Below are 26,562 nucleotides of genomic sequence, written 5' to 3'. Positions count from 1 at the left end.
AAGCAATTAACCCAGGACTTGCCCTCCCACTGTAAACAACTATAAATGTGGACATGATATAACACAGTCATTTTTAGGCACTGGACAATGGTTCCTGCAAGAAGTGAAATATCCAATATGAGTCACATATTTTTCTCTTGCTCTCTGCCTCATAACTTCCTAACCATGGCCTGGGGTTAGGGGAGGGGGATGCAAAGAAGAGATCTAAGGAAAGTATAATGGTTTCAGAGAGATAAGCCAGGTATTGGTTAAAGCAGACAAAGACTTTAAAGACTTCAAAGCAGATGTTATAAGTATATTACAGAATTAAAGAAAATATTGTCTTAATGGATGGACAGATGTGGAATCTAGGCAGAAATATAGAAATAGGAAAACACAATAACAGAAACGAAAAATTCATTGGATGACCAGACGGCCATCACAGTGGACTGCGTTGCTAAGCAATGTGTTTGGTATCGGTGCATTAAGTACATTTTGACTTACAGTATTTTCAATTTACAATAGGTTTATCTGATGTAACCCTGTCAGAAGTGGAGGAACATCTGTATACACACCTTAGAGTTTGATAGGCCTATAAAGATACATTCTGGGTGCATGGATCAATAGAAATAATCCAATATGAAGAACAGAAAGAATCAAGATGTTTTAAAAAGGAGCGTTAGAGGAGCTGGAGAGATGGCTCTGTGGTTAAGAGTACTGGTTACTCTTACAGAGGACCCAGGTTTGGTTCCCAGCATCCAAATAGTGACTAACAACTGTTTGTAACTCTAGTTCTACAGGATCTGACACCCTCTTCTGGCCTTACATCCATGCAGGCAAAACATGCACAAAATAAAACTAATTTTTTAAAAAGGACCTTTAGGGGGTTGGAGAGATGACTCAGTGGTTAAAGCACTGACTGCTCTTGCAGAAGACCCAGGTTTGAGTCCCAGCACCCACATAGCAGCTAAGAACTGACCTTAACTCCAGTGCCAGGGGAATCAGTCCACATACACTTCAAATATAGACACGTAGACAAATATAGACAGAACACTCAAATATACACATATACACACAATAAATAAATAAATAAATAAATAAATAAATAAATAAATAAATAAAGGACCTTTAGTAGCCTGTGGTAATATATCATGTATGTATATAGAAAGTGTGTTGGAATATTAGAAGGAAAAAGGAAAAGAGGAAAAAAGTATTTGAAAAAATAGAAATTTCCCCAAACTTGGTGGAAAACCTATAGAATAATCAGAAGCTCAGTGAGCCTCAAGCAGGATAAATACAAATCAAACCATGTTACACTCCCTCATGGTCATACTTTAGAAAACCGAAGACAAAAATGAAATCATTTGATCTGCCCCTGGACTCTGCCCATAGGCCCAGTAGCTTCCTGAGCGCTGCACTCAGGAGTCCTGGAAAGGCTTCAACCTTCAAGCCAACTTGGAGTTCTGTGCGGCTGAGGAGCACCCTGCCTCTGGTCATGAGGAACTAGGCAGGCTCAGTGGCCCTGGCTGGCTGTTCCAGCTACTTCATCCAGAACTTCAGTCCAGTTTTCAGTCTGTGTTTACCTTGAACTGGAAGTACTCTCTAGTGGAGTTAGTTCCCAAGAATCCTCTGAAGGCAGCCTGACCTCTGGTCTCTGCTCAGTAGCCATGACACAGAGGGAGTAAAGCACAGAGCTGGACTCTGGGCCTCTATACCCTACTCACAACCCTTTGCAGCAGTATACACATTTGCATACCCAGGAAGCCCTTCTAACTCATCCGACTTACAAGCATTTTCTAGATAATCTTTCAGTTTGCATCAGTAGTTTGGCAGCTCAAGATAATTTGTCCAGGCTAGAGATGTAGCTCAGTGGTAGAGAGCTGGCCTAGTATGCTTGGGGCACTAAGTTAGGTACTTAATACAAGAGGGGGAAAAAATGCAATCATTTAAAGTAGTCAGAGAGAAAAAAAAGGGCATGTAGCTTACAGGGAACAATGATATAAATTATGTGTTACTTTTCAGTGGAGTCCAGACACAATGCAATTATGTTTTTAAAGCACTGAAAAAATTAGTGTTAACCCAGAATTCTTTTTCAATATTTTATTATTTTTTATTTTTTGTGTATGAGAATATTGCCTGCATGTATGTAGTGTACCTGTGTTGTACAATGCCTGAGGAGGTCAGAAGAGGATGTTGAATTCCCCTGGAACTGGAGTTATGAACAGTTGCTAGCTGCCATATGGGTGTTGTGAATTGAACCCGGGTCCTCTACGGGAGCAACCAGTGTTCTTAATTGTTGAGTCATCTCTTCAGCCCCTAACCTAGAATTCTATCTCCAACAAAAATATCTCTCAAGAAAAATTAATAGGGCCAGCAAGATAGTCAAAGTGTATAAGCACTTTCGATGTAAGCTTGACAACCTGAGTTTGATTCACAGAACCCACAGAAGGAGACGGCTGACTCTTGAGAGTTGTCCTTGGACCTCCATATGTGTGCTGTGCATCCATGTGTGTGCATGTGTAAACACATACATTAATAAGAGGAAGGAAGAAAAAAGAATAAGTAATGAAAAGGATCCCCAGAAAGGATGAAATAAGTATATTTTCAGATAAACCAAAACTGAGAGGATTTATTATCATTATACATCAAGAAGTATTGGTGACACACACCTTTAATCCCAACACTTGGGAGGGAGAGGTAGGTGATTCTCTGTGAGATCAAGTTCTACCTGGTCTATATAACGAGTTCTAGCCAGCTAGGGCTATAGGGAGACCCTCTCCAAAACATCAACAAAGCCCCAAAAGACTATTGCATTGTGAAGTGGTATGCTATTTATTTTTAGTAGGCAGTGATTGCATTGTGATGTATAAAGTAGCATGATATTCTTTTTTTTTTTTTTTTGAGATGGGGTCTCCCTATGGCTCCAGATGGCCTGGAACTCGATATGTAGACCAGGCTGGCCTTGAACTCATAGAGATCTGCCTGCCTCTGCCTCCTGAGTGCTGGGATTAAAGGCGTGCACCACCAGGCCCAGCTTGTTTTGTTATTTTGGAGATAGCCTCTTGTAGCCAAGGCTGTACACAAATGTTTTATATACCTAAGACTGGCCTTGACTTCTGATCTTCTTGTCTCTACATCCCAAGTGCTGGGATTACTAGAGTACACTACCACACCTGACTTACTATCATATTCTCAGTAAACCATGCATGTTGTAAACCTTTGAACACACACACACACACACACACACACACTAACTACAGGGAGGCATAGCCGATTGAGAAAATGAGATTGAACACTTAAAAAAAAATACAGTTACATGCCAGGCATGGTGATGCATGTCTTTAGTTCCAGCACTTGGGAGGCAGAGGCAGGCAGATCTCTGTAAGATTTTGGCCATGGAACTCATCTACAAGTTCCAGGCAAGCTGGGGTTACAGAGACCTTGTCTCAAAAACAAAAAACAAAGCAAAAATTCAGTTACCACAAACGAATGTGAAAGATGAACAGAATCAGCTGAAAGAAAAAAGAAAAAGAACACTATGGTAAAAACAACCATACCAATATCTTCATCTAAGAGGTAGACTTTATCAGGCTAGGGGGAAAAACCTCAAACCCAGTTAACTATGTGTTGCTTATAAGAGACCAGTTTAAATGTAAAGACATAATAAGATTGACCATAAAAGATGGAAAAAAATGCACCATGTAAGCCAGGCATGGTGGACATCCATAATCCAACACTTGAGAGGTAGAGGCAGGAAGATCAAGAGTTTAAGTCCAGCACTAGGGCTATGTAGTGAGTTCAAGACCAGCCTGAGATACATAATACCCTCTCTCTCCCACACACACCAAAAAAATACACCATGCAAATGGCAAGTATAAATGGCTATTTTTTAAAGACAAAATAGGCTTCAAAACAAGAATATCCTCATAGATTCAAAGGTCAACTCAAGCAAAGAAAAAAAAATCACAAAGTATATGCACCTATTATTAGAACTTTGAAACATACGAATTAAAAATTGACAGTCCTAAAAGAAAACAGAAATATCTACAGTGATAATTAGAGATTTGAGCACTCCTCTCTCACTAATTGAGAAATACAGAAAAATCTGAACAATACTACTGTCAACCAACTTGACCTAGTTAACATTTATAGAACATTACACTTGAGAACTGAAGAATATTCACAAATATTGAACATATACTGAGATACAAAATAAGTCTTAATATATTTCAAAAGATTGAGCTCCTATAGATTTTAATTCAATCTAAATGTAGTATATCTGCTGAAGACAAAAATTTTCAGCATAATTTAAACAAAATAGAATTAAATGATCCTGGGCATGATGGCACATGCCTTTAATCCCAGCACTCAGGAGGCAGAGGCAGGTGGATCTCTGTGAGTTCAAGGCCAATCCGGTCTATATAGTGAGTTCTAGGACAGCTGGGGCTACAGGGAGACCCTGTCTCACAAAAAAAAAAAAAAAGAAGAAGAAATGGAAAATACCCCATATCTACTAAAGAAACTGAATTCATGATTTAAAGCCTTTCCAAAAATAAAGGTTTGGGTATAAATGTTTTCACTGTTGAATTGTACCAAATAGGTGAGGAAACAACTCCAAACTTACCAGGCTTGGTGGCAGGTATCTATAATCCCAACTGTGAAGAAAGCTGAGGAGAGATGATTCAAATTAAAGGCAAACAAGGGCAAGGTGTTTTTGTTTAAAAATAATGCAAAACAAAAGAACAATAATCCAATCTTACACCAAGTCTTTCTTAAAATAGAAGATAATGATGTAACATAACCCTGATAGTAAAACCAAAGTTATTATACAAAAAAATGGTAAACTGATATTCCTCAGGAATGCCAAAAAACTTAACAAAATATTATTAAATCTGTTCCAGCAATATATAAAAAGAACAGCATATTAGACCAAGTATGATTTATTTCAAGAATGTTTAAATATTCAAGTTAGCTCAACGTTTAAAAAATCAAATCTTTCTTGATATTAACAGAATGAAGAGGAAAATTTATTCAATGACATCTCAGTAGATTTAGAAAAAACATTGACAAATTCAACATCCATCCACCAAAGATTGTTATGAAGGTCAAATGGTATTATATACTCAAAATGTGTGGTAAACTGAAAGATGTTATATAAATGCAAAACATTCTTCTTGCTGAAACACCCTGATATTTACAGGCTTCTTTCTGACAAGCATTTCTTAAGACCTGGGCGCTTCAATATTCACTATATGCCCTCAAAAAGGGCTCAGTTAACTTGCTTAGCCAGCTATGGTGGAATAATAATAGTGACCATAAAAGGTATGTTGCCATCGGTAGTTGAGGGCCCACTGTGTCCTGGACTCTGAAAGAGTACCATTCGTGCATTGCTTTCCCTTCATTCTGACATCAGCTCTGTAAGGAGGGCACTAATGTTTTTCTCCACTTTGTAGGCAAGAGAATGAGGATTAGAGAATATCTTGTTCAATGAGTCACATAGAGTTTGTGGCAGAGCCAGGAAGCCAGCATTCTTTGGAGCTCTTTTTTCTTAATCCCTCTTTTTACATGTATTTATTTAATTAATTAATTAATTAATTTATTTATTTATTTTGCATGTGTGTGGGAGTGCATGTGGAGGTTCAGAGGACATGTGTGAGTCCCTTATCTCCTTCTACCATGTAGGTCCCAGGCTGGAACTCTGGTCCTTTGGCTTGGCCTCAAGCATCTTTACTGGTTAAGCCATCTCCCCAACCTTACACTGTCTTGCCTCCTGTAGCCTTAGCTGAAAAGGGGCTCATAGATTTTGCTTCTTCCCCTTTGGACTTCTAGGGTGGCATAGTGCTAGGCTTTTAGCTCCTTTTCCTGCCCTCTGAGCTCTGTGCTAATGTTGAATTAATAGGAAAGAAAATCCTCTTTCACTATACTTCGTTGATTTTTTAAAAAATAATTTATTTATTATTTTTATTTTATGTGTATGAGTGTATTGCCTGCATGTATGTGAGTGCGCCCATGCCGTGTAGTGCCATGGAGATCAGAAGAGGGCTTCGGATTCCCCTGGAACTGGAGTTAAGGACGGAACATAGCCCCGATATGGGTGCTGGGAATCAAATCTCGGTCCTCTCAAAGAGCAGTCAGTGCTCTTAACCGCTGAGCCATCTCTCCAGCCCCTACTTTGTTGATTTTTAAATTACCAGTTAGCACATTAACTTTAAAAATTAATGCACATTTGCATAAAATATATTAAAACATGTAGTTAAAAAAGGGGCAACCCCCTCCAAGTCTCAGGGACTTTTGCGGAAGAGGTTGGCAGAAAGAAAGAGCTGAAGGAAGGGGTGGAGTGTTACCTGGAGGTGTCCTCTGACCACAGTGCCGGGAAATCTATAGTCACCTCCTTCCCACACTCGTTAAGGAGTCAAGGGGGAAGTCAGTTATCCCCTGCCACCCAGTCAGTCGACCTTAGCTGCATGTGGGTGAGGGGCTAAGAATATATAAGCTGAGAATACTTATGAAGAACCTCTCTCACCATTTTGTGCGACTGTTGGGAAGTCACAAGATCTATATTTGAGTGTGGACTTCCCAGCGTACCAATAAATGGGGGATGCCCAGTCTTCTATAAATAAGCCCCCCACCCTATGCTCTGCTAGCAAGCCCAGTAAATTCATTAGGATTTTCTAAACAAAAAAAGAACAGAGCTAATGGAGACTTCATTATTCCTCCAAAGTTGTCCCCATGTTGGCAAATCCTTTGCTCTTTGATTTCTTATTCCTATTTTTCCCCCCTTAAACTTTATTGTATATATATTTTTATGTAACTTACTTCAAGTTATTTCTGGAAAAATGTGTTAAAAATTGCTTCTCAGGTCTGGAGAGATGGCTTAGTGGTTAAGAACACTGGCTGTTCTTGCAGAAGACCTGGATTTGAATCCTAGCACCCACATGGCAGCTAACAACTGTCCATAACTCCAGTTCCAGGGGATCTAGTGGCCTCTTCTATCCTCTGTGGGCATTGCATGACATGGGTGCACTTACATACATGCAGGCAATACACTCATACACATAAAATAAAAATGATAAAATATTTTTTAAAATTGCCTCTCTTTGGAATAATAAAAATATTCTAATTTTTTTAAAGGGGGCAGCATGGTGGCACATGCCTTTAATCCCAGCACTTGGGAGGCAGAGGCAGGCAGATCTCTGTAAGTTCAAGGCCAGCCTGGTCTACATAGTGAGTTCCAGGACAGTTCAGGCTACTGGGAGACCCTGTCTCAAAAAGACCAAAAACAAACAAAAAAAAAAAACCTAAAAAACAAGGAGTATAAGGTGCATAGTCTTTGTCATCCCCTCCCCACAGTTTATAGTCATATTGCCTGTTGGCCATTGTTAAGAGATTCTATATAATCTTCTAGAAATTTTATATGTATATGCAAATAAACATAGACACTTTTTTATTTTATTTCATTTTATTTATTTTATTTTACTTTATTTTATTTTATGTGTATGAGTGTATTGCCTGCACATATGTGAGTGCACCCATGTCGTGCAATGCCACAGAGATCAGAAGAGGACTTTGGATTCCCCTGGAACTGGAGTTAAGGACGGTTCGTAGCTGCCATGTTGGTGCTGGGAGTCGAACCCAGGTCCTCTTGCAAGAGCAGTCAGTGCTCTTAACCGCTGAGCCATCTCTCCAGCCCAGACACACTTTTTTTTTGAGACAGGGTCTCCCTATAGCCCCAGTTGTCCTGGAACTCGATATGTAGACCAGGCTGGTTTCGATACCACAGAAATCTACCTGCCTCTGCTTTATGAGTGTTGGGATTAAAGACATGCACCACTCATGCCCAGAGAGACACATAGTCTTTAAATTTTTTTTTTTTACATTTTATTTCTGTGTGTTACGTGCACCATGGTGTACATGTGGAGGTCAGAGGATAGCCCACTGGAGTTGGTGCTCTCCTTCCACTGTGTGGGTCCTTGGGATTGAACTCAGGTAATCAGGCTTGGTGGCAAGCTCCTTTACTTACTGATCCATCTCTCCTTCCCTGTAGATACATATTCTTAAAGTAAGCAGATGGATCTCTATTTTTGTGTACCTTGGGTTTTTTCTGCCTTTTTCCCTTTCCTCTTCATTTCTCCCTTCCTACTTTCCTTCTTTCCTTTCCACCTTCCCTCTCTTCATTCCTTCCTTCTTCCCTTCTTTTCCTCCCTCCCTCCTTCTTTCCCTTCTTTCCTGCCTTCTTTTCCTCCTTCCTTCCTTCCTTCCTTCCTTCCTTCCTTCCTTCCTTCCTTCCTTCCTTCCTTCCTTCCTTCCCTCTTTTCTTTCTTATTCCTGTGCTAAGAATCAAATCCAGGGCCTCACACTTACTCTACTACTAAGCCACACACTTAGCTCCTATAACTTCCTTTTTGTTTCATTTTTAAGCATTATAAAGTTTCACTTTGTTTTTATAATTTTCATTAGCTTACAAAGTATTAGGTTTCATTGGAGCATTTTCCAAACAAAATTTGTCTGTGTTGCTTCTTTCCCCCACCTCTCCTTTCCCATCTCCCTCCCTCCCTTGTGCTGTGACCTTTCCCTTCCCCTTCCCCATCCTTTCTCAACACCTCTTGTTCTGGTTGGTCTCCTATCTAGTTTCATAGCCTATACCCAGTCTTTTTTTTTTTTGTCTTTTTGAGACAGGGTCTCCCTGTAGCCCCAGCTGTCCTGGAACTCACTATGTAGACCAGGCTGGCCTCGAACTCACAGAGATCCACCTGCCTCTGCCTCCTGAGTGCTGGGATTAAAGGCGTGTGCCACCACACCCGGCTAGTAATTTATTTTTAATTAATAAAAGGTTTATATATCCGTACAACATATTTTGAAGTATGTAAACATTTAGAGTAATTAAGCTGAGCTAATTAATGTGTATTACCTCACATATTTATCTTTTGTGTGTGCGTTAAGAATAGTTAAGGGAGGGGCTGGAGAGATGGCTCAGTGATTAAGAGCACCAGATGTTTTAGAGTACCAACTGCTCTTCCAGAGGACCCAGGTTTAGTTCCCAGCAGCCACATGGTGGCTAACGACCATCCGTAACTCCAGTTCCAAGAGATCTGACACCCTCTTCTGTCCTCTGTAGGCACTGCACAACTTGGGTGCACTAACATACACTTGGGTGCAGGCATAACACTCATACACATAAAATAAAAATAAATAAATAAATAAATAAACATTGAAAAAAAGAATAGTTAAGGGGGGGTGGCTGGAGAGATGGTTCAGTGATTAAGAGCATTGGCTGCTCTTGCAGAGGACCCAGGTTCAGTTCCCAGAACCTACATGGTGGCTCACAACTGTTCGTAACTCCAGTTCAGGGGATCTGACACCCTCTTCTGACCTCTGCCAGTGTTGCACATATGGGTGCATGTACATACTTGCAGGCAAAAATCTCATATATATAGATTTTAAAAAATAATAAAGCCGGGGATGGTGGCGCACGCCTTTAATCCCAGCACTCAGGAGACAGAAGCAGGTGGATCTCTGTGAGTTTGAGGCCAGCCTAATCTACATAGTGAGTTCCAGGCCAGCTGGGGCTACAGGGAGACCTTGTCTCAAAAAGACCAAAAAATAAAAAAAATAATAAAATTAATTTAAAAAAATAGGTAAAATTTACTGTTTTAACAATTTTCAAGAATTCTAGTTAGATGTGGTTGGACATGGCTGTAATCCCAGCACTTGGGTCCTTTGGAAGAACAGGCAGTACTCTTAACCACTGAGCCATCTCTCCCAGCCCCCTGTCTTGTTATTTAAGAGTCTCTCACTGGGACCCAGGGTTCTTTGGTTAGGCTAGGCTGGCTATCCAGTAAGCCCTGGGGATCATGGTGTCTATCTCTTCAGCTCTAAGATCATAAGTCTGAGTCACTACTGACTTTTTACATGGACTCTGGGGATGGAACTCAGGTCCTGATGCTCTCACAACAAACACTTTACAGATTGAGCTATTCCCCAGCCCTAATTTGCTTCATTTTATTTAACTAGGTACTTCTTGATGACTAGTTAGCAATATTACAAAGAATGCTGCAAATACATTTTGCTTACAAAGTAACAAATTTGGGGATAAGCAAGATGCATAAGATACATATACAAAATTTCTGTCAGAAAAACTCAAGGAGGAATTGTTGGGTTGAGAAGTATATGTATCTGAATTTTGATACATATTGCCACATTATTCTACAAAGTTTGCATCAATTTGCACTCTTAGAACAGTGTATAATTAATGCCCCTTACTCTGCCTACCACTGTTCCAAAACTTCAAGCTCTCACTAAACACTTATTGTGTACCTTCTGTGTGCTTTAGACTTTGCACTAAGCTCAGAGATTTGAGATGCATTCACTGTAGATGGAGGAAGACATGCGGGTGAGTTGCCGTTCCTTTGGGACTAAGAGCTTCTACTCTTAGAAACTGAAGCTGCAAGCTGGTGAGGTATTTAGTTTCAATTTAGCTTAATGGAAACCTGTTAGTGAGCTTTAAAATAAGGACCAAGACAACTGAAATCATAAACAGTCTCCCGGGCCCCAGGAAAGAGGAAACTGTGTCTGTGACTTTGCTAGCTTTGAAGAGCCCCTCTTTCCAGGAACAATCATGCTGCAGCATTGAGTTCTTAGCAAAGATGGAAGCTGTTGAAGATGCTAATCATCCATAGGGTGGTGCTTTGTAATAGACCAAGGGCCACACAGATCATGTGTGGCTCAGGGCAGAGCAGGGTGACGCTGCCAGCTTGCAGGCACCACATTGCATACTCTCTGTCCATCACCTCATTTAATCAGAACAAGCCTTTGATTGCCCGAGAGGGGGCTGCTATACTTTTTAAAGACAAAGATCCTGAGGTTTGGAGAAGACATGTATTTTACCTAGCGTCATAGAATTAGCCAGGAGCACAGTGGACATTCAAGGTAAGGTTGACTCCAAAGCCTACATTTGCTCTGGTTGGTTCCATCAGATCACACACTCATTTTATTTTTTTTTATTTTTATTAGTTTTTTAATTTTATGAGTATGCATGTATTGCCTGCAGGTAAGTGCACCGGTGTGGTGCAATGCCCGCAGAGGACAGAAAAGGCTGTTGGATCCCCTGGAACTGGAGTTATGGACAGTTGTTAGCTGCCATGTGGGTGCTGGGATTCGAACCCAGGTCTTCTGCAAGAACAACCAGTGTTCTTAACTGCTGATCCATTGCTCCAGCCCCCTCTTTTTATTTTTTAATTTATTTTTTTAATCATTTTAAAAATGATAAAGAATGGTTTAAGAACTTCAAATATTCTTTCTTTACCCTAAATTATGTTCAGGGATACACATAGCTTCCTCAAACAGTTGGAAAACAAATTAATTATAAATGCTGGTCAATGCACAGTAGGTAGTAACAATCATCTTTTTTAAATATTTTATTTATTATTTTTATTTTATGTGAATTCGTGTATTGCCTGCATGTATGTGAGTGCACCTGTGTCCTGCAGTGCTGCAGAGGTCAGAAGAGGGCTTCCCCTGGAACTGGAGTTACGGACGGTTCGTAGCCGCCATGTGGGTGCTGGGTCCTCTGCTAGAGCCGTCAGTGTTCTTAACCACTGAGCCATCTCTCCAGCCTCAACAACCTTTTTTTTTTTTTTTTTTTGGCCTTTTTGAGACAGGGTCTTCCTGTAGCCCCAGCTGATCTGGAACTCACTGTGTAGACCAGGCTGACCTTGAACTCACAGAGATCCTCCTGCCTCTGCCTCCGGGGTACTGGGATTAAAGGTATGCGCCACCATGCCTGGCTACACCAACAATCATCTTTTACATTGATTAGAAAGTTTGTCTTTAAAGTGAGAACTAGGAGCCGGGTGTGGTCTCACACACCTGATCTACATAGCGAGTTCCAGGACAGCTGGGGCTACAGGGAGATCCTGTCTAAAAAAATACCAAAAATATAAAAAAATAAAAATAAAAATAAAGTGAGAACTACTTTATCTGCTTTGCAAGAAGCCTCTGAGGAGCAGGTATAATGACTGCTTAGTGCCTAGCAGAGTGAGAGTTCACTAGAGTGCATCTAGGATGGTGATGTGGTCATCTGCTTTCTCCTCTGCACTCCTCTTCCCCCTGTGCATTGTGCCAGGCGAATGGTGTGTCACTGCTTTAAATGAGAATGCCTATGGTTACCTATCTCGCTCTCTCAGGAAACTGTCCTCTGCTCTTTGGCTTTCCCAAGTGTCCTAGGACATGCTGAGTAGGGTACACTGAAGGCTGGTTATGAAAAGGGACAGTCCTGAGGCCAGAAGAGATTAAGAGCACTGACTGTTCTTGCAGAGGACCTGGGTTCCATTCCCAGCACCCACATGGTGGCTATGAACCATCCTTAACTCCAGTTCCAGGGGAATCCAAAGTTCTCTTCTGACCTCCGAGGCATTGCACAACACGGGTGCACTTACATACATGCAGGCAATGCACTTATACACATAAAATAAAAATAATAAAAAAAATTTTGGTCCTTTTGAAGCAGGGTCTCCCTGTAGCCCCAGCTGTCCTGGAACTCTATGTAGACCAGGCTGGCCCTGAACTCATCGAGATCTGCCTGCCCCTGCCTCCCAAGTTCTGGGACTACAGGCATGAACAACCACGCCCGGCATAAATAAAATATTTTTTAAAAAAGAAAAGGGGCTGGGCGTGGTGGCGCATGCCTTTAATCCCAGGACTCCGGAGGCAGAGGCAGGCGGAACTCTGTGAGTTTAAGGCCAGCCTGGTCTACGTAGTGAGTTCCAGGACAGCTGGGGCTACAGGGAGACCCTGTCTCAAAAAAAAAGAAAAAGAAAAGGGACAGTCCTGAAGGCTGGATGAAGTGAGGAGAGGCGTTAGCCTAAAGATCTTCTAAAACTGTGCTGAGCCAAGCAGGTGATCCAGAACTGTGCCTGGAGAATGAGGTGGTGAGGTTCTGAGAGACTGCATCCTAATGAGGGAAGTGGACTCACAACAGGCTGGCCTGACAGAAGGGTGCTAATTGCAGCCAGACGTCATGGTTGGTGGTATTGAGGAAAGGGAGCAAGATGCTTGGCATAGAGCAGTGAAGTCAAATGACTCAGGAAACGGGCCACATAACATGGAGAAAGAGACTGTTTTTTCTTTTATAGAAGCTAATTCTTAAATGTACAACAGACTCCAAGACATGTCATTATGCAAAGAATCCAGATGCTTAAATAGAAGTGGAACCAAGAGCTACCATCATCTCAGGCACAGGGAACACCTTACTTTTTGTCAGGTGTCTTAAGTCCATGTGTGGCCAGGAGCCTTTCCCCGAGTCCTTCACTTTTAGCTCCTCAGATTTCCTCTGCTCCTCTTTTCCTTCCTGCCTTCTCTTCCTCATCTGTCTCCTTGTCCTGCGTCTTGGACTGTCTCGGGGGCTTCATTTGACACAGCTTTGCAGCTGGGCACAGCACCTGCCACTCATGCAGGAGAGAAGTCATTTTATGTGGGCAACCTCTCCCAGGTTAGCCACTGTCCCGTGGCAGACAAAGCTATGGGGGGCATATCTGACCACCAGACACACAGGTGACTGAGTGTGGCTATGGAAAGGAAAGGAATAGGTCATGATAGGGGGAGGGGCGCTTGGGCCTTGTCTCATAACTGGTGGGGAGTTCTTGGAGGCTTCAAATCAAGAGAGTGACATGATCAGGTTTATGTTTTAGGAAGACTGTAAATAGTGACCAAAATACAGTTTCAGATTCTGTCAATTAGTGACCAGCTATTTCATCTCTCTAAGCCCTGTTTTCCTTATCCGTAAAGTAGTGATAATGATGGCTCTGCCCACATAGGTTGATAATAAAGATTAAATGAGATAATATACATGAGTAGTTTAGTAAGTGGCTCACCCACAGTAAGTGCTCAATTGCTGAAAACAGTGACACTGATATAATCACAGGGTGTTGGGGGGATCAGAAACTGGAGCCAGGGAAACCAAATGCAGGTAGGCAATGGGAATAGAAGAGTGATCAGCTGTGAAGGCAGTCAGGCTGGGATGTCTGTTATCTCACTAATGACCGGGGCTAGGTTGTTTATTTCCCATAGGGGCTAGATGAGCTGCTCCCTCCCTCCCTCATAGATGATTTTGCTTGGTCAAATAGAATAGCTTGTCCAAGAGAAGAAGGGCCTTCTTTGGTCAACAGCATGCAATTAGGGGCCCTCCAGTGCTGGAATTTCTAAACTACTTCCCATTAATACTGCAGTATTATGATTCTTTTCATAGTACTGTCCTCTTTAGGAAACCAAAACCCAGAGACAATAGATGCCTATTAAAAGACAAATTGGGTCTTTAATCTCAACCATTGTGGTACTAAAAGGTGGTGGAGAGCCTGCTTAGACTGAGGAGAGGAAGAGTGGAGGGAAGCAGGGTAAAGGTGGTAAGGTCAAGAGGAATTAAGTAAAGGCGATGCTAGGTGGGTAGGAGATCCTTAGGCACAGGCCTCAGGAGCTAGAAGGGGAAAGAAGAGCTGATGTTCCTAGCAGAAGCAGCAATAATAGCAAAGGAGGGGACTGGGAAGGCTGAGGTCAGGCTCAGGGTCTGAGAATCATAGATTACCCCTCAAAGTCCTAGTAGAGGAGGGGTAGGAGAGCAGGCTGGAATGGAGATGGGGGGCCAGATGATAGAGTTCTGAGCGCCTGGGGAAGGGGCCTGGGCTTTCTTCCTCTGTGGTTTGATGGCTTCTGGAAACAACCATCAAAAGCTCTTCAGGAATTCAGGCTTGTCTGTCTCAGGCTTCTCCTTCTGGAAGACCAAGGGCCCAAAGTGGCAGCCTGACATTCAATCTCCTTTGCCATGGTTGGGAGGTGAGGGCTGTAGTTGATTTCATTGGCCTGTTTTGCATTTATTATAGTGTGGCTTTTATAGTGTGTTAATTGAAATATTTCCAACTGCCAAAAACAATTACACTCAAATTGCCTTGTCAGTTCTTTTATTGCCAGATAAATGTTTTACAGACATATTTACAGGGGGCAGTGGTAACTGGATCTCATTTTCTATTTAAGGCAGGTGGTTTGGGTTGGGATTGGCCCTCCAGTGCTCTGTTGTGGGCCAGAAAGCTGTTGCATATTGTGAAGCTTCCATCCCATTACCTTAGGGATCAGAGGCTCTTCAAAGGAAAGCCCATAGGGGCCTAGACTCAGAAAAGGGTTCCCATCACTGGAAACCTTGGCAACCTGGCAGAAATCTGAATCCTGCTGCCTGCCCTCCCCACCACAATTCCAGCCCTGGCTGTGATGTGTTTTTTTTTTTCTTCTCTTGGAATCCCTTTTCTCCTCCTCACCATCCAAGTCCCAAAGACTTTGTCATTGTAAGAATGTGACAGAGTGTCAACTCTAACTTCCAGATTTTGCTTCTGAGACTTTTGTTGGGTAGAACGTTGTATTGTCTCTCATCACTCTTCTCTTACCTGCTTTTTCCCTTTTATAAAACATCTCCACTTAGTCTTGTCCTTTTGACACTCGTTGATAGATGGCCACCTCTGGAATCTTTCTTGAGCACCTCAAGCTTGGTAGGTACCACCCGCATACTCCTACAGCACCCTGAATTAGCTTTTAAAAGAATATATTCTAAGTGGGTGAGTGATGGGCACTGATCCCATATACGTAACTTCCATGGACTCTAAGGAAACTGGGGCAGGACTTCATCATTTTGGGGGGATAGGGTCATTGTCCGACTGCTTAGGTAGTTCACGACACAGAAATAGATGCTCCACAATGTTTATCAAGTTGAACTGAGCATGCTGCTCATGTTAGACAGCTTCTGTCACTATAACAAAATACTGGAGACAGAAAACTTTTGAAGAAAAGAGGTTATTTTAGCTTACAGTTCTGGAGACTCGAGGGCATTGCTCCTGCATCAGATCTGCTCTGGTGAGGACCTCATGGCAGAGCTTGTACAGGAGAAAGCATCACATCTTGAACCTGGAAGCAGAGAGAGAAGGGGGTTCCAGACTTGCTCCCTTTATAACCATTCTCTCTGAGAACTACCACAGGTAGATTGTAGAGCTGCCTTAATCCTTTTTGAAGGCATGCCTCAGTGGCCCCAGGGCTTCCCACTAGGCCCCATTTCCTAAAGATCCTATCACTTCTTAGTACCCAACCTGGGGACCAGGCTTACAATATGTGAACTTTGGGGAGAACATTCAAACCATATGTTCTTGAGAACATAACATTTGAGCTTAGAGAACTGGAGATTATCATATCCTATCCTGTACCTGTTACTGATGAAGAAATTGAAGCCAAGAGAGAAAAACCTTTTCCCAAGGTTATGATCATTAATGAGGTTTGATAGAATTCATTAATGCATTCTGTAAGTAATTTGAACACCTTCTGTATTTTGAGACTTCTAGATGCTGGGGATACAGCAGCATTCAAGGCAAAGTACCTGCTCATAAGGAGCTTATATTGATCCCCCCAAAGTGTTTATGAATATAATGTGCCTTTGAAATCCTCATATTGCCTTAGAGCTGAACTCTTAGCATATACTTTATTTTATTTATTTAATTATTTATTTATTTTTGGTCTTTTTGAGACAGGATCTCCCTGTAGCCCCAGCTGGCCTGGATCTTGCTATGTAGACTAGGCCAACCTCGATCTCACAGAGATCTGCTTGCCTTCCTAGTTGCAGGTACTAAAGGCGTGCACCACCGGCCTGGCTACTTTATTTTGTTTTTGAGACAGGGTCTTGTATAACACAGGCTGGCCTCAAACTTGCTATGTAGCCAAGAATGACCTTGAACTTTTCATCTTCCTGCCTTCCCCTCCCCAGTGCTGGGAATACAAGCCTCTACTACCGCACCTGGGGTTTTTTTGTTTGTATTGTTTGTTTTTTGGAGACAGTCTCATTATGTAGACCAGGCTGGCCTCAAACTCATAGAGATCTGCCTGCTTCTGCCTCACAAGTTCTGGGATTACAGGTATGTGCCACCTGACCCTGTTTTCTTTTTTTGTTTGGTTTGGTTCAGTTTGGTTTGATTTTTTTCATTTATTTATTTTGTGTGTATGTGTGCACATGTGCACACATTTGTGACACAGCATGCATATGGAGAACAACTTGTGGGAGTGTATTCTCTTTCTATCATGTGGTTTCCAGGGATCAAACTCAGGTTGTCAGATTTGGTGGCAAGTGCCTTTACTTGTTGAGCCATCTACGGCTCCTATACCTGGTTTTATGTGATATTAAGGATTTCATGCATTCTAGGTAAGCACTTTGCCAACTGAGCTACATTCCCCAAGCCTTAGCATACATATACCTTAAAAATATTCATTAGGGGCTGGAGAGATGGCTCAGCAGTTAAGAACACTGGTTGTTCTTGCAGAAGACCCGGGTTTGAATCCCAGCACCCACATGGCAGCTAACAACTGTCTGTAACTCTAGTTCCAGGGGATCTGACAGCCTCTTCTGTCCTCCACGGGTATTGTATGACATGGGTACACTTACCTACATGCAGGCAATACATGCATACACATAAAAGTAATAAAAATTAAAAAAAATATATTCATTGAAGTCTGGGTGTGGTGGCACATGCCTTTAATCCCAGCACTGGGGAGGCAGAGGCAGGCAGATCTCTTTGAGTTTGAGGCTAGCCTGCTCTACATAGCAACTTCCAGGCCAGCTGGGGCTACAAGGAGACCCTGTTTCAAAAATACCAAAAAAGAATTTCATTAAACTAATTACAATTAAGAAATGCCCAGTGCTAAGTTTACTTGGTTATTCTTCATAGGTTGGTCTTGCTGATGCTAGAACAGGGCTACCTCAGACACAGGACCTCCTTGTCAGCTAAGAGGCACCAGCTGCCACTGAAAGTGGCTCCCATACTGTTTCTGAGACTTGGGAAAGCTCAAGTTCTTTGCTGCAAGGTCCTTGGGCAGAAGCCTCGCTCTGATGCTGCTCATGATATTCCCATGTCACTTCACTTATGACTGACCTCTGTTCTTTTTCCCTCAGAGTTTCAACATTCTCAGAGGATCCAGGAAGAGAGTAAGTGCTGAGAGCTCCAGTCTCTCAACAAGATGCTAATAGCATTTTTCTTCTACTGAAAATATTATCTATATATTTTTAGAGAATCCAAACCTACTACCTTAAGATATCTTTTAATTAATGTGATGTTATAGCCTCCTGGATATTTTTATGCATATATAAAATTATCTATATTGCCAGGCGCAGTCGCACACCTTTGATCCCAGCACTCGGGAGGCAGAGGCAGGCGGATCTCTGTGAGTTCAAGGCCAGCCTGGACTACATAGTGAGTTCCAGGACAGCTGGGGCTACAGGGATACCCTGTCTCAAAAGAGACAAAAAAAATTATCTGTATTTATTTTTAAATGGAATAAAATGGTGTATATTATGACATGTTTTTCATGTAAAAGTTTAGGTTTTCTTCCATTGCTAATATGCTTTTATAGTATCATTTGGAATTACTGTATAATATTTTACCATATGTTCCTTAAGGTCATACCATACTTAGTTCCTCACGTTAGAGGAAATGCTTAGATAATTCCTTTTTGTTATTATGACTAACCCTCTGATGAACATTCATATACCTATATCTCTGAGCATGTCTTTGGTTATTTCCTTAATATAAATTCCTACATGTAAGTTTGAGTCAAGGGCTGGAGATGATTCAGTGGTTAAGAGCACATACCACTCTTCCAGAGGACCTGTGTATCGTTCCCAACACCCACACTGAGTGACTCACAACTGCCTATAACCCCAGCTCCAGGAGATCTGACACCTCTAGCCTCTGCAGTCACCTGTACTCATGTTCACAATACACACGCACACACACACACACACACACACACACACACACATACACACACAATTAAAAATAAAGTAAATCTTTTAAAGCTAGCTTGAGTCAAAGAATATGAACAGCTATGAGGTTTTGGTAAATATTTCCAAATGTTCTTTAGAAAGGCTGTGCTCTTGCTGGGCGTGGTGGTGCTTGCCTTTAATATCAACACTCAGGAGGCAGAAGCAGGCGAATCTCTGTGAGTGAGTTCAAGGTTGTGCTGGATAGCTTTAGTGTCAACTTGACACACCTGGGTTGAGGGAGCCTCAATTGGGAAATTGCCTCTATTGGACTGGCCTGTGGCCATGTCTGAAGGGCATCTTCTTGATGAGTGATGTGGGAGGGCCCAGCCCACTGTGGGTGGTGCCATCCCTGGGCAGGTGGGCCTGTGTTGCATAAGAAAGCAGGCTGAGCAGGAGCCGAGGGAGCAAGCCTGTAAGCAGCTATCCTCCATGGCCTGTGTTTCAGCTCCTGCCTCTAGGTTCCTGCCCTGAGTTCCTACCTTGGGCTCCCTGATGAACTGCGATCTGGGAGATGTAAGACAAATAAACCCTTTCCTCCCCAAGTTGGTACTGGTCAGAGTGTTTTGTCACAGCAATGAAGAACAAACTAAGACAAAGGTCTACATAGTGCGTTCCAGGCCAGCTGGGGCTACAAGAAAATCCCATCTCAGAAAGACCAAAGATAATAAATAAGTAAATAAAAGGCTGTGCTCATACCTGGGTCCTGCCTTCCGTAGTGAGCGCTAGTCTTCTTCGCTTGGGTGTTCTCCAGTCTATTTTTTAATTTTAAACTTTATTTTTAATTATTTATTTATTTAACTAAGTTATTATTATTATTATTGTTATTATTGGTCTTTTTGAGACAGGGTCTCCCTGTAGCCACAGCTGACCTGGAATTCCCTATATAGATCAGGCTGGCCTGAATCTCACAGAGGCCTGCCTCTGTCTCTCAAATGCTGAAATTAAAGTCGTGTGCCACCATGCCCAGCTAATCAATTTATTTTTTTATGTGTATATTTTACCTACATGTGTGTAAGTCCACCAGTGTCATACAGTACCCAAGGAGGCCAGAAGAGGGCATTGAATTCCATAGAACTGGAGTTAAAGACAGTTGTTGGCTGCCATGAAGGTGCTGGGAACAGAACCCAGGTCCTCTACAAGAGCAGTCAGTACTTTTAACTATTGAAGCATCTCTCCAGCCCCAAGTTTTCCAATTTTATAATGAAAATTTCTTGCTTTATTTTGAATGTTTTTGATAAATATTAAAAAAAAATTGCCTGGCCTACTGGTACATGCCTTTAATCCCAACACTTGGGAGGTAGAGGCAGGAGGATCTCTGTGAGTTCAAGGCTAGCTTGATCTACATAGTTAGTTCCAGGCCAGCTGGGGCTATGGGGAGACTCTGTCTTCTAAAAAAAAAAAAAAAAAAAAAAAAAAAAAAAAAAAAGCCAAAAAAAAAACAACCCCCAAAACATTTCATGGCCACTTTGGCAAGATATTTAACTGTCTATCAAGCAAGGCAAAGTTTTTAGTCCTTGACTTTTGACTTAAAGTAGTAAAGTACAAGTTCTTTCTTTCTTTCTTTCTTTCTTTCTTTCTTTCTTTCTTTCTTTCTTTCTTTCTTTCTTTCTTTCTTTCTTTCTTTCTTTCTTTCTTTCTTTCTTTCTTTCTTTCTTTCTTTCTTTCTGTCTTTTTGAGACCAGGCCTCCCTGTAGCTCCAGCTGGCCTGGAACTCACAATATAGACCAGGCTGGCCTTGAACTCACAGAGATCAGCTTGCCACTGCCTCCCGAGTACTGGGACTAAAGGCATTCGCCACCACGTCTGGCAATATTATGGTTTTTTGTTTGTTTTTTGTTTTGGTCTTTTTTGAGACAGGGTCTCCTTGTAGTCCCAGCTGGCCTGGAACTTACTACGTAGACCAGGCTGCTCTTGAACTCTCAGAGATCTATCTGCCTGCCTCTGCCGCCCAAGTGCTGGGACTACAGGGGTGGGCCACCACACCCAGACTGATAATATTGCTTTTAAAAAAAATTTTTTTTGGTCTTTTTGAGACAGGGCCTCCCTGTAGCTGCAGCTGGCCTGGATTCACTATGAAGACCAGGCTGGCCTCAAACTCACAGAGATACACCTGCCTCTGCCTCCCAAGTGCTGGGATTAAAGGTGTACACCACCACGCCCGGCTAAAAGTATTTTATTTATTATTTTTATTTTATGTGTATGAGTGTAATGCCTGCATGTTGGTGGGTGCACCCGTGTCATGCAATCAGGAGATGGTGTTGGCCTCTGTGTGAGGCCAGCCTGGTCTATATAGGAAATTCCAGGTCAGCTGTGGCTATAGGGACACTGTCTCAAAAAGACCAAAAAAAAAAAAAAATTTTTTTTTTTAAGGAGATCAGAAAAGAGTGTCGGATCCCCTGGAATTGGAGTTACAGATGGTTGTTAGCCACCATGTGTGCTAGCAATCCAACCTGGGTCCTCTGCAAGATCAACTAGCGCTCTTAACCATGAGCCATCTCTATAGCCCTGAGATACTATTGTTTTTAAGAGTCATGTTTTAAAAAAAGTAATCTGAATGTGGCAATTAGAATAGTACTAGTCAAAAAACAGGTTGGCATTTTCTCTGGATATCTAAGCCTCTTTGCATTAAAGCTCTGCCTTTGGCAGCTGGACCTCAGCTTGTAGGCTTTGTGAAAGGCAGTAGGGAGAGCTGCTCTTCTGATCCCCTACTAGGGATAAAGGCCCACCATAATGTTTCAATGAAGCCATGAACCCCATGGTGGAAGTGGTTATGATCTTCAAGGCATTGAGAATTCTGGGCTGAGCAGTTCCTTTGAAGTCTTCCGTGAGTGGTCTGTTGGACGTTTTGTAGTCTGTGTACAGTAAGTAGAACTTGGCTTCTCGGAGGGTCTGTGAATGAAGGTGGTTCCTGCAGCATTACTTGCTTGTCAAAACAGATTGGGCACTTCTGACCCTCCTCTATTTTTTGTCTAGGATGAAGACTCAGGGACTGAAGTAGGAGAAGGAACTGATGAGTGGTCCCAGTCCAAATCTGCAGTTCGACCCCCAGACCAGCTAGAGTTGACTGATGCAGTGAGTGAGAAACCTCCAATCCCTACTTCTTCTACCACCCCAGCTTCAGAGTTGGGTTCTTCATAATACAGATTAAAGCCTGCACAGAGCTTGCTGGTACCCCTGGGGGCCCTAAGTCTCAGAGGAGGTGGTGAGAGAGGGGCTTCATGCATGACCATCTTGGTATTTCTCTCTCCTAGGAGTTAAAAGAGGAGTTCACTCGGATCTTGACAGCCAACAACCCACATGCACCCCAGAATATTGTCAGGTACAGCTTCAAAGTAAGTCATCCCTTCCTGCCCAGGCCTCCAACATGTCCTTGAGGTGACAGTGACTGCTCATATTACAAAAGCCTCCTGCCTATTTTACAAGAGATCACTTGTAAACTGGGGTCTTTGACTAGAATCTTGGGAATTTACATGGAGTTTTCCAGATATTTTAAATTTTTATTTTAAAAAATTTAGCCAGGCTTAGTGGTACACATCTTTAGTCCCAGCACTTGGGAGGCAGAGGCAGGCAGATCTCTGTGAGTTCAAGGCCTGCCTGGTCTCCATAGTGAATCCAGGCCACCTGGGGCTAAAGGAAGACTGTCGCAAAAAGACAAAAAAAATTTTTAAATTGCTTTTTATGTATTTAGTGTGCATTGTAAGAAAGAAAATGCCATAGCATGTGTAGAGGTTAGAGGACAACCTTTGGGAGCTGGTTCTCTCCTTCCACCATCTAGAGCCCAGGGACAGAACTCAGATTGTCCACCTTGGCAGCCAGCACCCCCATCAGCTAAACCATCTTACCAGACCTTTTGCAATTTCTTTATGAATCTTCCTAGAAGTCTTGCTAATCCCAACGCCTTAAGCACCCTGAAGGATTACTTTTCTTTTCTTGTGGTGGTAGGGACTGAACTCATTAAACCTAGGGCTTTGCACATGCTAGGCAAGTGCTCTACCACTCAGCTATATCCCCAACCTTTCAGTCTATTTTTTAAAAGATTTATTATTATTATTATTTTATGTGTATGAGTGTAATGCCTTATGTAGGTAGATAAACCCATGTCATGCAATGCCTGCGGAGGTCAGAAGAGGGCGTCGGATCCCCTGGAACTGGAGTTAAGGACAGTTCATAGCCACCATGTGGGTGCTGGGACTCAAACTCGGGTCCTCTGCAAGAGCAGTCAGTGGTCTTAACCACTGAGCCATCTCTCCAGCCCCTAGTCTATTTTTATTTTTAAGAATCTTGACTTATTTGGTTAGAAAGATGCTTTTCTAATGTAGAACACATTTTCCACTAACACAAACTATTGGATCTTTGGAAGCTTAACTTTTCTTCCACCCAGACACCTGGGTAGAGTACAGAGTCCACTGAACAAGATGTTGGCCTTATACCCACACAGGCTATTCCCTCCTGAGAGGAATTTCCAGAAGGCTGTGTGCTTAGATTCACTTGACATGCTAGCTAGGCAGGCCTGTGACTGTCAGGGGCCATCTTTTAGTAACTGTGGTGTGGATGAGTTCTTAGATACATCTGTGTGTCTCTATAAGAGTCAATGCTATGTTTTAAGTCATAGCAGGTTCAGCTCCTATGAGTACTAAAGAGAGTTTCAGAGTTCTCTTGAGTTAAAGCAGAAGTCATACCTCTGTTTCTTCACTTTGAGACACTTTTGTTCCATTTTTTCTGTGTGCCAGTGTCAGATCCTGTGTTGGATATTTTTTTTTGGTCTTACATAGACTATCACATATAATCCTCATATTTCTTTGATATCAGAACTATTATCTTCATTTTTTTGGAATCTGAGATTAAATTACATAAAACAAATGACAAAAGTCACACAACCAGAATTCAAAGCAAGATTTGAACTAGTTTGTCTGACTCCAAAACAAGATTATATTTCTTAAAAAAAAAAAAAGTAACCAGGGGGCTGGAGAGATGGCTTGGTGGTTAAGAGCACTGACTGCTCTTGCAAAGGACCTGGGTTCGATTCCCAGCACCCACATGGCAGCTAGGATCTGTTCTTAACTCCAGTTTCAGGAGAATCCGACGCCTTCTTCTGACCTCCACTGTATGGGTGCACGCACATACATGCAGGCAATACACTCATACACATAAAGTAAAAAATGAAATAAAAAAAAATTTTTTTTTTAAAGTAACTAGATATGGTGGCTCACACTTGCAGTTCCAGCACTTGGGAGGCAGGAACAGGAAGATTACAGTATGACTGAGGTCAGCCTGGTCTGTATCTACACAGTGAGACTCTGCCTCGACAATAAAAAATTTGAATATACAGCAGAAATCCACAGTACAAATTTGAAAAGATTTAAAAAATGGTGAAAATCAAAACTCCATCTGTTCCATGTCCTTTTCCCTAGGGTGGGGAAGGGGAGGAAACCAGTTTTTTGTTTTATTTTTAAAGGTTTTATTTTATTTTATGTGTGTGCCTGACTGTATGTATGTACACAACTGTATGCAGGTGCCCAAGGATTCCTGAAGAGGGCTCTGGATCACTTGTAGCTGGAGTTACAGGTAGCTGTGAACTGCCTGATGAGGAAACTGGGAATTGAGCTTGGGTCCTCTGCAAGAACAACAAGTGTTCTTAACTGCTGAGCCATCTCTCCAGTCCCTGTTTATTTATTTTTTGAAAGAGGCTCTCACTAGATAGCTGAAACTGGCCTCAAACTCATGATCTTCCTGTCTCAGCTTCTCAAATTCTGGTTTTATAGGTGTGTACTATTACTTTTGGCTTCTTTGTTTTAAAGACAGTTTTATTGAGATACAGTTCACACACCCTATAGTTCAATGGCTTTTAATTTATTCACAGATTATACAGCTATTGACACAATCCATTTCAAGCCATTTTTTGTCTGTGTTTTTTTTTTTTTTTTAGAGACAGGGTCTCATGTAATCCAAATTGGCCTTTGACTAGCTATGTAGCAGAGAATGATCTTGAACTTCTGATCTTTACGCCTCTACCTCTTGAGTGTTAGGATTACAGGTGTATACCACACTCCCAGTTTAGGACATGTTTATTTTCTGTACAAGAAACCCCTCCCTCATACCTGTGACTACTCAATCCTTCATCTCCTGCAGCCCTGGAAAACACTAACTTATTTTCTGTCTCTAGACTTGCCTATTCTGGACGTGTCACATGATGGAGTCATATAATTTGTGGTCTTCTATGATGAACTTCTTTCATCCAGCATAATGCTTTCAGTTCACCCATGTTGTTGTAGCATATGTCAGTACTTCATGTTTTCTGATTACCAAATAATATTCTATTCTATGAATATGCTGCATTTTCTTTATCAGTTGATAGACATTTGGATTATTTCTTCTTTGGGCTGTTATGAATAACAATGCTCTGAACATCTGTGTATGTCTTTGTGAACATTTTCGTGAACATACTGCTTCTTTTTTAGATTGTGTAGTCAGCCCCTCTACAAAGATGTTGAAATAAATCCAGATGCTATTCCAAAAAGATGCTATTCAAGAGTCTTGGTAATGGCCTCCTTTGGCAGTTTGTAAAGGTCAATGGGAAGCTGTCTTATGCTCCATGATGTTATGCTAGAATGTGGTCCACTTTCTTGTCTCCTGTCTTGACATCAGAAAGAGGGTCCCTCTAGGACTCAGTGAGCTGGCTATGGCAGAGTGCACCAGGTGAGGTCGATGTTGCCTTTTCAGTTTCAACATACTCTTTCTTTGAGTGAATTGCCAGCTGGTAGCCCTGGGCTCCCAGGAAAGTTCACCTTATCTAGCCTTTCAATGGCTTCCTAAGCCTGTCTAGCATCCTCCCACGGGGTTGGTCTCTATCTTGTTGGCCCTGAAAGACCCAAAATTTGTAAGTCTCCAAAGTTCTATTTTCCCTTGATGTGGTAGAAAGCAGAGGCAAAGATTCTGATCTGCACTTGCTTTCCCTCCTTTCACAGAAGCAATTTAGAATCAGAATTCCATTCCTAAATTGAAAAGGAAGTTCCCAGTCAGCTGTTGGAGACAGGATGGAGGTGAATCTTAAATGACAACTAAATGGACAATTTATTCCCCTTGGAACCTCCATCATCATAACATTAGCTACTGTTTTATTGAGCATTAATATTTAGCATTTATTACGTGTTAGGCTCTGTGTTAATGGATTGTTCTCATTGCCAATAATTATGCTACCTTGCAAATTAGGTATCATTATCTTATTTGATATTAGAAGAAACTAGGGTGTTGGGAAGGTTGAGTCAAGCTCATGAAAATAATAAGAGACAGGCTACGGATTTGAACCTAGTTCTGCTGGCCTCCACAGACCATTCTCTTAACCATTGCATTTTCCCATCTCTTTGTCTGTCTTGGTTACTGAGAGAGAAAGGGCTTCATGGTGACTTTGTTTTGGTCTTTTTTTTTTTTTTTTTTTTGAGACAGGGTCTCCCTGTTCCAGCTGGCCTGGAACTCACTATGTAGACCAGGCTGGCCTTGAACTCACAGAGATCCACCTGCCTCTGCCTCCTCAGTGCTGGGATCAAAGGTGTGTTCTACCACACCCGGCTCATGGTGACTTTTTAAGGCAGAGCTTCCCAACCTCTGTGATAGTGGACATTCCACTATCCCCCTAGGGGTAAGTGAGTCTGGTATAGCTGGAGTCCTGGGCTGCTTTCCTCTCCTGTGACCTTATCCCAGTGTGTGATACAAATATAATTATTTTCCAGTGTGATATAAAAGAAAGTTTC

General features: G+C 42.0%; 1 protein-coding gene across 1 annotated transcript in view; it reads left to right on the top strand.

The window, feature by feature from the left end:
• The window catches only part of Dnai1 (dynein axonemal intermediate chain 1), a 78,767-nt gene that overhangs the window by 9,671 nt on the left and 42,534 nt on the right, over positions 1–26,562 (top strand). The window contains exons 2-4 of the mRNA XM_008842449.3: positions 17,945–17,977; positions 21,788–21,886; positions 22,066–22,146. Of these exons, the coding sequence (XP_008840671.1) occupies positions 17,945–17,977; positions 21,788–21,886; positions 22,066–22,146 (213 nt within the window). The remainder of the gene's footprint in view (positions 1–17,944; positions 17,978–21,787; positions 21,887–22,065; positions 22,147–26,562) is intronic.

Source organism: Nannospalax galili, unplaced genomic scaffold, assembly GCF_000622305.1.
Source record: "Nannospalax galili isolate Female #2095 unplaced genomic scaffold, S.galili_v1.0 scaffold341, whole genome shotgun sequence".
Taxonomy (NCBI): domain Eukaryota; kingdom Metazoa; phylum Chordata; class Mammalia; order Rodentia; family Spalacidae; genus Nannospalax; species Nannospalax galili.
The sequence above is the reverse complement of the archived record's forward strand: the minus strand, read 5'-3'. Positions and strand labels throughout refer to the sequence as shown.